This window comes from Rana temporaria, chromosome 5, assembly GCF_905171775.1.
Source record: "Rana temporaria chromosome 5, aRanTem1.1, whole genome shotgun sequence".
Classification (NCBI taxonomy): Eukaryota; Metazoa; Chordata; class Amphibia; order Anura; family Ranidae; genus Rana; species Rana temporaria.
The window spans coordinates 349,025,075-349,038,121 of record NC_053493.1 but is presented as its reverse complement, the minus strand read 5'-3'; the positions used below and the strand labels follow the sequence as shown (position 1 = coordinate 349,038,121).

The following is a 13,047-nucleotide window of genomic DNA, read 5'->3' as shown; positions in this document are numbered from 1 at the left end:
CTGCCACCCTCCCCAGTGCTCTCTGCCACCCCCCCAGTGCTCTCCGCCACCTCCCAGTACTCTCCGCCACCCCCCAGTGCTCTTTACCACCCCCCAGTGCTCTCAACCTCCCCTCAGGGTTCTCTGTCACCCCCCAGTGTTCTCCACCTCCCTCCATGCTCTCTGCCACCCCTCAGTGCTCTCAACCTCCAACCAGGGCTCTCCTCCACCCCCGCAGTGCTCTCCTCCACCCCTGCAGTGCTCTCCTCCACCCCTGCAGTGCTCTCTGCCAATCCCTGCAGTGCTCTCTGCCACCCCCAGTGCTCTCTGCCAGGGGGTGGCAGAAATCACTGGGGGGGGTGTGGCAGAGAGCACTGGGAGGGGGTGGCAGAAATCACTGGGGGGGTGGCAGAGAGCACTGGGAGGGGGTGGCAGAAATCACTGGGGGGGGGTGGCAGAGCGCACTGGGAGGGGGTGGCAGAAATCACTGGGGGGGTGGCAGAGAGCACTGGGAGGGGGTTGCAGAAATCACTGGGGGGGGGTGGCAGAGAGCACTGGGAGGGGGTGGCAGAAATCACTGGGGGGGTGGCAGAGAGCACTGGGAGGGGGTGGCAGAATCACTGGGGGGGTGGCAGAGAGAACTGGGAGGGGGTGGCAGAAATCACTGGGGGGGGTGGCAGAGAGCACTGGGAGGGGGTGGCAGAAATCACTGGGGGGGGGGTGGCAGAGAGCACTGGGAGGGGGTGGCAGAAATCACTGGGGGGGTGGCAGAGAGCACTGGGAGGGGGTGGCAGAAATCACTGGGGGGGTGGCAGAGAGCACTGGGAGGGGGTGGCAGAAAACACTGGGGGGGGGGTGGCAGAGAGCACTGGGAGGGGGTGGCAGAAATCACTGGGGGAGGGGGGTGGCAGAGAGCACTGGGAGGGGGTGGCAGAAATCACTGGGGGGGGTGGCAGAGAGCACTGGGAGGGGGTGGCAGAAATCACTGGGGGGGTGGCAGAGAGCACTGGGAGGGGGTGGCAGAGAGCACTGGGAGGGGGTGGCAGAAATCACTGGGGGGGGTGGCAGAGAGCACTGGGAGGGGGTGGCAGAATCACTGGGGGGGGGTGGCAGAGAGCACTGGGGAGATCACGAGGAGGCAAAGTGTATGAGAGGTGTATAAGGAGCAGTGGGGGCGGCTGCATATAAAAATCATTTTCTCAATCTCCCTTCTGCAGTATTGGAATGCCTGCTTCTCCTCTACCTCCCGCAGCCTCAGGCATTCCAATACAGCAGAAGGGAGACAGAGAAAAAGATTTTTTATATGCAGCCGCCCCCACCGCTCCTCCTATCCAGGTTACAGGAGGGAGGGGGGGGGGCTGCACTCACGTTTTCTGCTATATCCGGGCCGGTGTAAGGAGCAACAGGTGTCCGCTCTGGCTCCTCCCCCTCGCAGTCACGCCCCCTGGCCGTGAAGAGGCCGAAGGCTTCTCATCTAGCTCCTCCCCCCTGTGTTTACATCCACCCGGGAGGCCGCGGAGAGGCTTGATGAGCGGCGCGGGTTTAAAGAGACCTGTGCCCCGCGACTTGCAGCCTGGCGGCCTCTCGGTGGCCGCGGCCCACCGGGCGAATGCCCGGTTCGCCCGATGGCCAGTCCGGGCCTGCTGCAGACTGTGCTGCTTTCATGCAGAGAGTAGTACACAATCAGTCCACACAACAGCTCCTCCACTTCCAAGCAGCAGCTCCCCAAAAACTGGGTATATACATTTGGCCAACAGCTTGGATAGATGAATCTCCTGCTGCAGGTTATTTTACTGTGACAGCCAGTGCTGCTGTCAGTGAGGTGTCCGTTTAATATTCAGTGATATTTCACTGCTGCTGACTTCACGGCTCTTCTCTGTGATATCTGTTCGCCCCCTTGTGGCAGTTTAATATACAGTGTAGATCACTTCTCCCACTGTGAATTGAAGTGATCTGCAAATGCTTTGAGAATCCCAAACGGCTTCTGTTTCTCTAATCTCGCGATATCTCGGGAGATTTCAGTCTCGGAACCCCTAAGTGAAATACAAAGCACTTCATATACACTGCACATATTAACTTAATAATAAAGTTATAATCCCCCTATCCAATAAACACACACCCCATAACTGTAATACATTATAATGATTAATACATAAGCATAACACATGTGCATATTTATGTGAATGGTGTATTCTGAAATCTGTCATGCAGATATGCACCATTCATATAAAAACAATAAATATATATATATTAAATAGTTCTAAATAATTTAAAAAAAGCATAACAATAAAAATATTAAATTAAAAATTAAAATAAATCATTTTAAATAAAGAGAACCCCCCATATAATAAAATTAGAATTGTCCAAGAGCTGAACCAAATCTTAGGTTTGAAATAAATAATAAAAAAATATAAAAAACATAAATAAAATATAGAAAATGTTATTTAAATCATACCAGTTCAAAGCAGGTGGTTTTATTTATTTTTTAAATGCTCATCAAATTGAATTGATAAAAAAAGGCATTTTACAAATATATATGTTGTGTCCAAAAACTCCCATATGTGTTAATAATGGTACAATCCAGTTAAGTTAAGTTACTGTTAAACTATTAAGCATTTGAGGGTATAAGATAGGAAGCAAGATGGAGGGTCTGAAAAAAAAGAGGGTTGCCAAATTTACATACACACAAAATTGCGTGCTTGTGTCACGTGTTGTTAACAACTGGGATCGGCTTTATGGTCAAAGATCTCAGATGCTGTCGCAATCCAAAAAGGATGCTATATGGAGTAGCATAGTGGAACAAGTAAATGCATCCGGGGATATCGCACGAACCATCAGCTCCTGCAAACGCCGCATGGTGGATATAAAAAATCTACTAAAAAAAAAAATGACCGCCGTTGCAAAGCACCAAAGAGGCACAGGAGGAGGCCCACCAGTGGATGTGAATTTCACTATATACGAGGAGGAATTAAAGGGGTGCCTTGGGCCAGATACCATCCTTGGAGTACCAGGAGAATATGACTCCGATACCCATAGTAAGTAATTTTTATTTAAATATTACATTTTTGGGAAATATTTATGAAGTTTATAAAATATATATATATATATATATTTTATTGTGCAGTGCTACAAGAACCATTAAATGAGGAAGAGACTGCCAACGACCACGAGGTGCAACCCGTGCAAGAGGGAGATCACACCCTAATGCTGTTTACTGATGACGGTAAGAATTAATACCTTAATTTTAATTGTTTAAATTACCACCGGAGCAGTGGTGGTGGGTCCATAAAGGGCGCAGGAGTGCCGCCCCCTCTCTCCTGTCATCTCTCTCTCACCATAGATAGATTCGTGCATTGCATGATTCTATCTGTGGTCGCCACTGCCTCCCCCTATTCAGGTGTTCCGCCCCTTGTCGGGCGCCGGCCATCTGAATTACAGTGGTGGGCAGTGGCGACTGGTGCTCAACATTTTTGGGGGGGAGCAAACGCAAAAAAAAAATTGCAGCCTCACTGTGCCTATCAAATGCAGCCACTGTGCCATCAATTGTCACCACTGTGCCATGCCATCAAACGCAGCCACTGTGCCATCACTTGTCTCCACTGTGCCATGCCATCAAATGCAGCCACTGTGCCAATTGTCGCCACTGTGCCCATTGTTGTCACTGTGCATGTCACTGTGCCCTTTAATTGTTGCCACTGTGCCCATTGATGCCACTGTGCATGTCACTGTGCCCTTTTAATTGTTGCCACTGTGCCCATTGTTGCCATTGTGCATGTCACTGTGCCCTTTAATTGTTGCCACTGTGCCCATTGTCACCACTGTGCCCTTTGTCACCACTGTACCCATTGATGCCTCTGTGCCCTTTGTCGCCTCTGTGCCCATTGTCGCCGATGTGCCCTGTAAAATGCACTTACCTTTCTGCTTCCACGTCCCTCGATGTCTTCTCCCGCCTTGGTGACGCTTCAGCCAATCAGGTTACCGATAACCAGAATCTGGGAACCTGATTGGCTGAGACAGCCATCTGTCTTATCCAAGGAACGCACCCCCCCGTACGTTCCGAGGATAGACCTTCCGGGAGAGGAGGGCTGTACTCGGAAAGCCTATCAGGCGCCCCCTATGGACGGGCCGCCACTGGTGGTGGGGGTGTTTTTGAAAGCGCCTGATTAAAGCCGTGGGCTATAATAGGCTTCCAAAATGGTAAACAGCGGGCGCAATTCTGTGCGTTCGCTGTTTACTTAGTGTTGTGTTGGTGAAGCAAATAAATCGCTTTCTTAACACTGATCCGCCTCTCAGCCAATCAGGTGCTCGGGCCTGGTTAACTGTCACCTTATTGGCATGAAGTGACAGGTGCTGTGATTGGACATTTATCAGGCATCCAATAATAGCAAAGGGCGGGAAGAGGACAGGAGAAGACATGAGGACTTGTAGCATGGAGGACAGTGCCGTGACCCGAAACAGGTGTCAGGCGGGGGATGCACACTGGGGCAACAATTGATGTGGCACAGTAGCATAAATTGATGGGCACACTGGCAGCAATTGATGGGTACAGTACCTGTGTTTGATGGCACAGTTGCTGCAATTTATGTGTACAGTGGCTCCATTTGATGGCACAGTAGCTGCGTTTGATGGGCACAGTGGCTGCAATTGATGTTTTTTTTTTCAGTTTGTTTGCACCCCCCCCCCCCCCCCCCCAAAAAATTGAGCACCATCCGCCACTGCACCAGAGGTATATAAATAGCCTAGTTTTGCGGTGTATATACCGGAATCATGGTTGTTGATACAGCCATGATTCTGGTATGAATATTGCGCAGGTGATTCCTATTTATGCCAAAGTAATCTGAACAACTATACAGCGACTGTATTAATTTTAGGGGCCTTTCACACAGGCTGTCCAATGAGGTCCACCTGCCAGTTTTCACGCATACCTGATTGGACCCTCCATTCACCCCTATAGAGCAGCATATGTCAGCAGTGAGTTGACCTCTGGCAACCGCCGTGATCGATTCCTGTCAGCACAATTCAGAAGTATATGTTGGTCCATTTTTCATCCATCTTGCAAATCAAATATCAGATGAAAACGTACTGGTGTTATGTTTCCAGCATAGAGGAGAGCGGGACTGAGTGTGTCTCCGCTCTGCTCAGTAAGACCCCTTTCACACTGAGGAGTTTTTCAGGCGGTACAGCACTAAAAATAGCGCTGCTATACCGCCTGAAAAACTCCTTCACTGCCTACTCAATGTAAAAGCCCGAGGGCTTTCACACTGAGGCGTTGCTCTGGCGGAATTGAAAAAAATCTCCTGTCAGCAGCATCTTTGTAGCGGTGAGAGGAGTGGCGTGTATACTGCTCCTTCACCGCTCCTTCCCATTTAAAACAATGTGAATCCGCGTCAATACCGCCCGCAATGCGCCTCTATAGAGGCGCATTGCGGGCGGTTTTAACCCTATATCGGTCGCTAGCAGGGGTTAATACCGCACCGCTAGTGTCCGATTCCCACAGCAATTCTGGCGGTATAGCCCCGCTATTTTTAGCAGCGCTATACCGCCACCGTGGCTCCCGCCCCAGTGTGAAAGGGGCCAAAGTTTAGACGGACCTGTCATCCGCCTGCTCAGCAGGGATCAGCGTAGCAAGTGGAGTTGGTTAGACAGAGGCGCCCTTGTGAAAGGGGTCATACAGTTGGTGGAAAAAGTCCACGGTTTGATTAGAGGTTTTTGAAGTCAGATCTCTACATTAAGAGTACCAATCAATGCCATTGTTATATCAAACATGATGTTTTTCATCTATTTTGATAGCATTTAATTATTACTAAAAACATTTTTTTTTTTTTAAAACTAGTAATACTTACTTAATAAAATGCTCTCAAACCCCCCCCCCCCCCCACCCACACCTACACAACTCATGTGGAATGATGAAATGCAAATGTTCGGCACACATATGTATTTGCATTCACACTACACATGTTAGGTCTTATTATATGAGGGCATCTATCCTCCCAGAACCGCACGCCCACTGCGGAGCTTACCCAGTGCGCTATGTGAACAATATGTTTTGTGGAAAGATTGGGGTAAAGGCTTAATCATAGCGTCCCTTTACCAAGTGATCATGATCAGCTGTGTCCAATCACATCTGATCACGATGTAACCACATTTTACGGTTATCGACAGTACTTTGCTTATGCTGACACAATGTTCGGAGAGGAGAGCCATTAAAAACAGTGCCCATCAGTGCCTCCTCATCAGTGCTACCAATCACTGCTGCCTATTAATGCCTCATCATCAGTGCCTATCAGCGCCCTTCAGTGCTGCCTATTAGTCTCCATTAGTGACACCTATCATTGACCATAACTTCAATCCTCATCAGTAAGGCCGGATTCACACTTATGCAAATTGAGTGCGGCTTAAACCGCATCCAATACGCAGAACATTTCTAAATACATTGTTTTCAATGAGGCTGGTTCACATATGTGCGATGCATTCGCACTGCGCATTGCAGAAAAAATTTAGATAATAATTATCATAGCACAACTGTAGATATTATGTATAATATTCATCCTAAAGAAATTATTATTATTATATTTTTTCAGATAGCACTCAAATTTTGGTGGAGTATGAAGTGATGGAGGATTCAAACCTGTGTGGTAAGTTGAAAACACCCTTTTGTCGAAGGCTGAAACTTATTTAAAGCGGTGGTTCACCCTAAAAACGACTTTCCCCTATTACACTGCCCCCCCGCATTACAATAGGATTATGCCTTTAATTTTTTTTTGCTGCTGTACATACCTGGGTACAGCTATTCACCCGTGTCCTCCGGGTTGCGAGTCCCGCGGGAGTGGGCGTTCCTAACATGGCGGTGATTGACGTTTTGACAAAAAAATTAGCTCCCCCCCGTCGCGTAAGCCACGTCAGACTGGCGAAAGAAGCCGAACAGCGATGCGCAGGCGCAGTATAGCGCCGATTCGCCGTTCGGCTCCTTCCGCCAGTCGTGACGCGGCTTACGCGACGGGGGGAGCTCGTTTTTTAGTCAAAACGTCAATCACAGCCATGTTAGGAACGCCCACTCCCGCGGGACTCGCAACCAGGAGGACACGGGTGAATAGCTGTACCCAGGTATGTACAGCAGCAAAAAAAAAAATTAAAGGCATAATCCTATTGTAATGCGGGGGGGCAGTGTAATAGTGGAAAGTCGTTTTTAGGGAGAACCACCACTTTAAACTTTACTATGTTACTATATGAAGATGTATTAATTGGTACTAAAGTCCACTATCACATGTTCTTTTTAGGACCCCACCAGGGTGTCTACTGGACTAATATGCACGGGATATTCGCAGAATATAGCAGATTTACCTGTCACACTGAATCCTCCAGAGCTGCATTGTAATTAATCTGGCAGGTGCCAGGGGCTTCGATCTTCGCCCAGTCTTGTCTGCAGCAATGTCACTCACGAGCATGTGGTTTGTAGTCCCATCTCACCCACATAGATCGGGGCTGTAAATATACGTTGAGCCATGCAGGCATGGATCATTGAGCACACGATGGCTGACAGGGAGGAGGAAGCATCTATGACTGAAGAAACTGCTAGGGTCTCTTCTTTCATAAATATCCTGTTTTACAAAAATGTCATTCAAATTTTAGTTTTATACTAGTGTTAACATTTATTTTTCTTAATTAGCTCCTGAAGAAGTGCAAAACGAAGAGGATCCACAACCTGGACCGTCACATCCTGGTAAATGTAAAGATGTATTTATCAGTAGCCCCCTTATAAAAAATCTGAAAAAATAACAAAATTATTCCTTTCTCAAGCAGATCAGCTGGAAAATGTAACCCACAATAATGATGGAGCAGTGGATGCTGTACCTCTAACAAGTAAATATACAAAACACCCAGAATTTTCTTTATTTTTTTTTCATATTTCATAGTAAGAATCGTTTTTTTATTTATTAATTTGCAGATCAAGAAGAAGAAAGGGTGGAAGTCGCACCAGCTATTAATTCGTCTTCTGGCCCTATACGGGTTCCAAGAGGAAGGAGAAGGCGGCAATTGATAGCTGACAGAGTAGAGGCAGCTGGTAATGCCTCTGTTCAGTTAGAGCAAACATTACATTCATTAAGGGAAGGTTTAAGGGATAGACAAACTACCCAAGATTCGATTTTGACCTCCATTGTTGGAGAAATGAGGCGGTCCAATGAAAACATGGAGCGTCTTACTACGGCAGTTTTGCAGCAGCAAATAATTTTCAAAGAGATGCTAGAAGAGCATAAAAAAATGTCCCTTGCTCTTATGCATCTGGTTGGCCATATGACGCTACCACCCCAACAACTGGCCCGAATGGATGATTGAAACTATGGTAGGGATCCCTTGAATATTTGAAGGCATCGAGGGTTTGTTTACCCTAAATAGCTTCCTTTACCTTAGTGCAGTCCTCCTTCACTTACCTCATCCTTCCATTTTGCTATTAAATGTCTTTTTTTCTTCTGAGGAATCCTCACTTCCTGTTCTTCTGTCTGTAACTACACAGTAATGAGAGGCTTTCTCCCTGGTGTGGAGAAAGCCTCTTGAGGGGGGAAGGGGCGAGCAGGAGGGTCAGGACGCCCACTATCACAGCTCCTTTCTCTATCTGCAAAGTAGAGAGTGTCCTGACTTGCCTGCTCGCCCCCTCCCCCCTCAACAGGTTTCTCCACACCAGGAAGAAAGCCTTACATTACTGTGTGGAGTTACAGACAGAAGAACATGAAGTGAGCATTTCTCAGAAGAAATAATGACATTTAAAAGCAAAATGGAAGGATGAGGTAAGTGAAGGAGGACTGCACTAAGGTAAAGGAAGCTATTTTGGGGGTAAAAAATTATACCTTAGCAACCCATTTAAATACTGTTTTTTGTTGGTCATCCATGTTGCTCCCCCTTGTCTATGTTAATAATATAGGGGACTAGTAAAAAGACCTATACTTGTTTTGTTTGTTTAAAATTTAATATATTTTTCATAAAACTTTTTTTTTATCACAAACCCAGTGTGTGTTTTTGTACATTTTTTATTGAATTTTAGTAAATGCAAAGAGAGTGAACAGTAGAACAATCAAAATTAAAGCAACATTTGGTTTCAATGCCCTTGGCCTTCATAACAGCAGTACTTTTTGGACCTTGATTTTTAGAAAAACTTGCACATATAGGCAATAACCGGGTACCAATGGACAGCAAATTAATACGTAGTTAAAAACACTGTCTTTGATAGGTTAAACAGAGAGTTGTGTAGGAGCCTGAAAACTGGGTGATGATAGTATGCTATTAGGGTGCCTTTTTTGCAAACAGTCAGATGTCACAGGTGTGCATGAGGACAATGGGCAGAATCATCTCTGTCCTGCTTCAGTCTTCAAAAATAGGATAGCTTCGAAGACTCCAAATACTGGTAACTCTGTAAAAAAAATAAAAAAAATTGTTTACATCTTAGCATAAAGGAGAATTTTTTATTTTTTTTATTAAAGGGTTTGTAAACCCTCAATGTTATTTACCTTAATGCATTGTATGCATTAAGTTTAAAAACCTCCTGTAATGCAGCAGTGCCCCCATTTTACTTACCTGAACCCGGACTTTCCAGCGACGAGGACGAGCACACCAGCTCCAGCCTGTGTGGCGATTCCTGATTGCATAGATTGATAGCAGTGTAGCCATTGGCTCCCGCTGCTGTCAATCAAATCAAATGATACTCGAGACATGGGGCCAGTCCGAGTCCTGCTGTCTGTGTGAATAGACGCAGCAGCAGGACACGGAGCATGCCTGCACGAGTGCCCCAAAGGAGAGTGGGTCTCAAACCTGGCAATTGAGAAGAGGAGGAGCCAGGAGCGCAGTTGAGGAACCCACCAGAGGAGGATAGGGGTCACTCTGTGAAAACAAACTACACAGGTGGTGAGGTGAGTACGACATGTTTGTTTAAAAAACATTTTTTTCGACTTTCAGATATGCTTTCAATTAAAAAAAAAATGTAAGTAAATTCTTTTTTAGTTTGATAAGATGCTGCAACTGTCCCCTGCAGGCTAAATAATCCTTAGAATTGAGAAATAACATAAATGGAAATCACTAATTTCTCAATCAGAATCATTGGAGACTGTAAGTCCATACATCAAATACTAGCACATTATGACATACTTACCTGAAGAAAAGAAAACTCTTGCCTTGCGATCTCGCCACTGCAGGGGTTTCCATGTTCTCCCGGTCTTCCTTCCATGTCCAGGGACTACGGGCATCTGATTGGACAAGCTGGTTATGATGTCACTCACGTGCATGCACTTGTGAGTAGTTGTTTGTGGCACAGCTCTGGAGGAATGGCAAAGGTATGCCATTCATTGACAGAGCATGCACTGGTGACGTCACAGGCTGCATTGATAGTAAATAGCTCCTAAACGTTGCACGTTTATGAGATATTTACTGTGCCTATAGGTTATCCTTACTATAGGTGAAAGTCATACATGGTAGGTAAAGTACTCACACTTTTACAAAAATACATGAGTAGTTTATACTTACCTAGGTGGATGCAGCACCTATGCCTATACTACTTGTCTCCCCCACCCTTCATGGTACTAGAAATGAGCAATAATTGTTTTCTTTTCACACAGTTATTAATTCAACACCGAGCAGGAAGCTGTTGATTTCCATATATTAACATTTTAGTAGAAGCTATTTTTTTTTTTACTTACATATACAATGATGAGACTCAGGATAGAATCAGAAACGTTACACTAATGAGTCGTCCCAGTTTCTCGGGTCTGAAAAGAATTAAAATGAAGGTTAAAACATATTGTGCATAACAATAAAACATAAGTGAAATTCTCCAAAAAATAAAAAATTTACCCTGAAATAGTTCTGAATAAGACTCTGACGAATCAAATTTCCTTGCTCTGAGGAATCCTCAGAGGCAGCCGGGAGGGCCGGTATTTCTGGTGGCAGATCATTATTGATGTGCAAGTCTACATTGCTTGCAAGAGCAATATTATGTAGAATTGCACAAACAATAATGATATCGGACACCAGTTCCGGAGAGTGCTGCAAAAACCCGCCAGTTTTTGAGAGGCATCGGAATGTTGATTTCCACATTCCGAAAGTCCTCTCAATAACTGAGCGGGTGCGTATATGTACACTATTATATCTAACCTCGGCTGCGGTCTGAGGATTCGACAGAGGCGTCAGCAACCATGACCTACAGCCATATCCTGCGTCTCCTATAGAATAAACATAAAAATTTATTAATAAATTAAAATTATTTTAATATATACTAATACATTTTTTAGGCAATCATATATTTATACAATTCTAATGAAATTTATTTAATTTGTTTTCAATGCTTCTGTCTATTATTTTTTTTACTACCGTGATTAGTGCTCTATTTGCCCATCAAACAGCATTGGATAATAATGATGATATAGTAGTCAAAATCTTTAAAGTGTTTCTAAAGGCACAAGGTTTTTTACCATGATGCATTCTATGCATCAAGGTAAAAAACATTCTGTGTGTAACTGCCCACGCCCATACTTACCTGATAACCATTGTGATCCAGCGATTTGCATGAGAGCCTCTTACTCTTCCTTGCTTGAGACAGTAGCAAGAGTCGTTAGTCAATCACAACCTGTGAGCCAATGTTGAGAGAGAGGGGGTATAATAGCTCAGCCACAGCTCTGTGTGTGCATGGACAGACAGAGCAGCGGCTCAAGAGCGAGCATGCCTGGGTGCCTTAGTATGAAGCTTTTTGTTGTGGTGTCACTTGGCAAAAGGGAGGGGCCAGGAGCGCCAGTGAGGGACCCAAGAAGAGGAGGATTGGAGGTACTGCTCTGTGTAAGATCATTAAACATACCAGGTATGTATAACATGTTTGTTAATTATTTTTTTCAAGAATGCTTACAACTCTGTCTACCGATGTATGCCTCCTACCAATTATCTAGTAGTATTTAGAATCATTCTCATCTAGCATTTAGGACTTAGAAAGTCAGCCTAAGCATGTGTGGCCAACTGCAACACTACAGCTTTTGTTAAAGTACATTTCACTTGAGTCACTGTAAGCCCCCATTCACACCTAGGCATTTTGTCGCCTATAGTGTGACGCCGCTGCCGCCAGAGGGATGAAAACACATTGTCCTCTATGGAGATGGTTCACATCTCCACGCCGAACGCCTGCCGCCTGAAAAAAGGTCCCGGACCTTTTTTTCAGGCGACTTTCGGCGTTCGGCATAGGAGATGGGAACCATCTCCATAGAGGGACAATCTTGGGTCACATCTAGGCGGACAATCGCGGCGTTTTGTCGCCGCAAATCGAGGTACAAAAAGCCGATATTTGTCGCCGCAATTTGCGGGACAAAACGCCGCGAATTTGTCTGCCTAGATGTGAATGGAGCCTAAAAGTATCAGTTAGAAGCTTGTGTCCAAGAGAAATAGAAAAGAACACTGATAGTGGTATAGTAAAAGATTTTCAACCTGGTCACTGTTCACATTTGTAAAGTTTTCCTGCCTTGTCTCCCTGCTACGGCAAACTCTGAGCCAGAGAAGGGAGCAAGAATCATGACAGTAAATTTTCTCCATTCCTACGTAGAATGTCCCTTTGCATTGCTGTCACTGCCAATCTCTATCTCAAGGATCTGTGAGGAGAAGTGGAAAACCTCATCACACAGAAAACTAAATGACTCAACAGTAGAAAATAAACAATGTCATTGACTACCCACGCTTAGTTCACATTCACAAATGTATGCTGTGATGTGAATAAAGACTGTTAAACACATGACTTTTACCAACAGTTTCTGTCGTAGCCACTGTACTAACTGACCAAAATTATTACTGTGCTCTCCCCCGCTGAGCTGTTGTGTTCTGACAGGTGGAATGCCCCCCCATCAGTGCTCTCCACAATTGGCTGAGAGTACTATTTTGTAATCGGTTTGGCTGCCGGTTCTCAAGCATGCTTGTCAGACAGAAGTCGGCCAAACGGCTGTCCTCTGTCAGACAGGTTGTCATATACACGGGCTGATTATTTTTTAACTGGCAGATGTCTCACAACATTTGGCCCATGTGTACGGTGCTTGAAGAGGAGGTCCAGCACCC

General features: G+C 45.4%; 2 protein-coding genes across 4 annotated transcripts in view; one reads left to right on the top strand and one right to left on the bottom strand.

The window, feature by feature from the left end:
• Positions 1-2,442: 2,442 nt before the first annotated feature.
• LOC120941224 (myb-related transcription factor, partner of profilin-like) lies at positions 2,443-8,392 on the top strand. 2 transcript variants are annotated; one of them, XM_040354529.1, is made up of 6 exons: positions 2,443-3,014; positions 3,104-3,202; positions 6,561-6,614; positions 7,646-7,699; positions 7,780-7,839; positions 7,925-8,392. In XM_040354529.1, exons 1-6 carry the CDS (start codon positions 2,621-2,623, stop codon positions 8,311-8,313), a joined length of 1,050 nt encoding a protein of 349 aa, XP_040210463.1. In that variant the 5' UTR covers positions 2,443-2,620; the 3' UTR covers positions 8,314-8,392. The 2 variants fall into 2 exon arrangements, with proteins under 2 accessions (XP_040210463.1, XP_040210461.1); XM_040354527.1 differs by having other exon boundaries at positions 7,777-7,839.
• Positions 8,393-8,986: 594 nt separating this feature from the next.
• Positions 8,987-13,047, bottom strand: part of LOC120941223 (putative nuclease HARBI1) — a 7,860-nt gene continuing 3,799 nt past the window's right edge. For both annotated transcript variants that reach the window (XM_040354525.1, XM_040354526.1), the window contains 3 exons: positions 10,816-11,183; positions 10,662-10,730; positions 8,987-9,382 (listed from right to left, as the gene is read on the bottom strand). In XM_040354525.1, coding sequence (XP_040210459.1) covers positions 10,704-10,730; positions 10,816-11,183 — 395 coding nt within the window. In that variant the 3' untranslated portion in view covers positions 8,987-9,382; positions 10,662-10,703. The remainder of the gene's footprint in view (positions 9,383-10,661; positions 10,731-10,815; positions 11,184-13,047) is intronic.

Excerpts from the sequence above, each read along its gene's own strand:
- LOC120941224 (XM_040354527.1), top strand. The coding sequence starts at position 2,621 with ATGGAGGGTCTGAAAAAAAAGAGGGTTGCCAAATTTACATACACACAA. Across the intron at positions 3,015-3,103 it reads ATATGACTCCGATACCCATA|TGCTACAAGAACCATTAAAT; the intron begins GTAAGTAATTTT and ends TTTATTGTGCAG. Across the intron at positions 7,840-7,924 it reads GGATGCTGTACCTCTAACAA|ATCAAGAAGAAGAAAGGGTG; the intron begins GTAAATATACAA and ends ATTAATTTGCAG.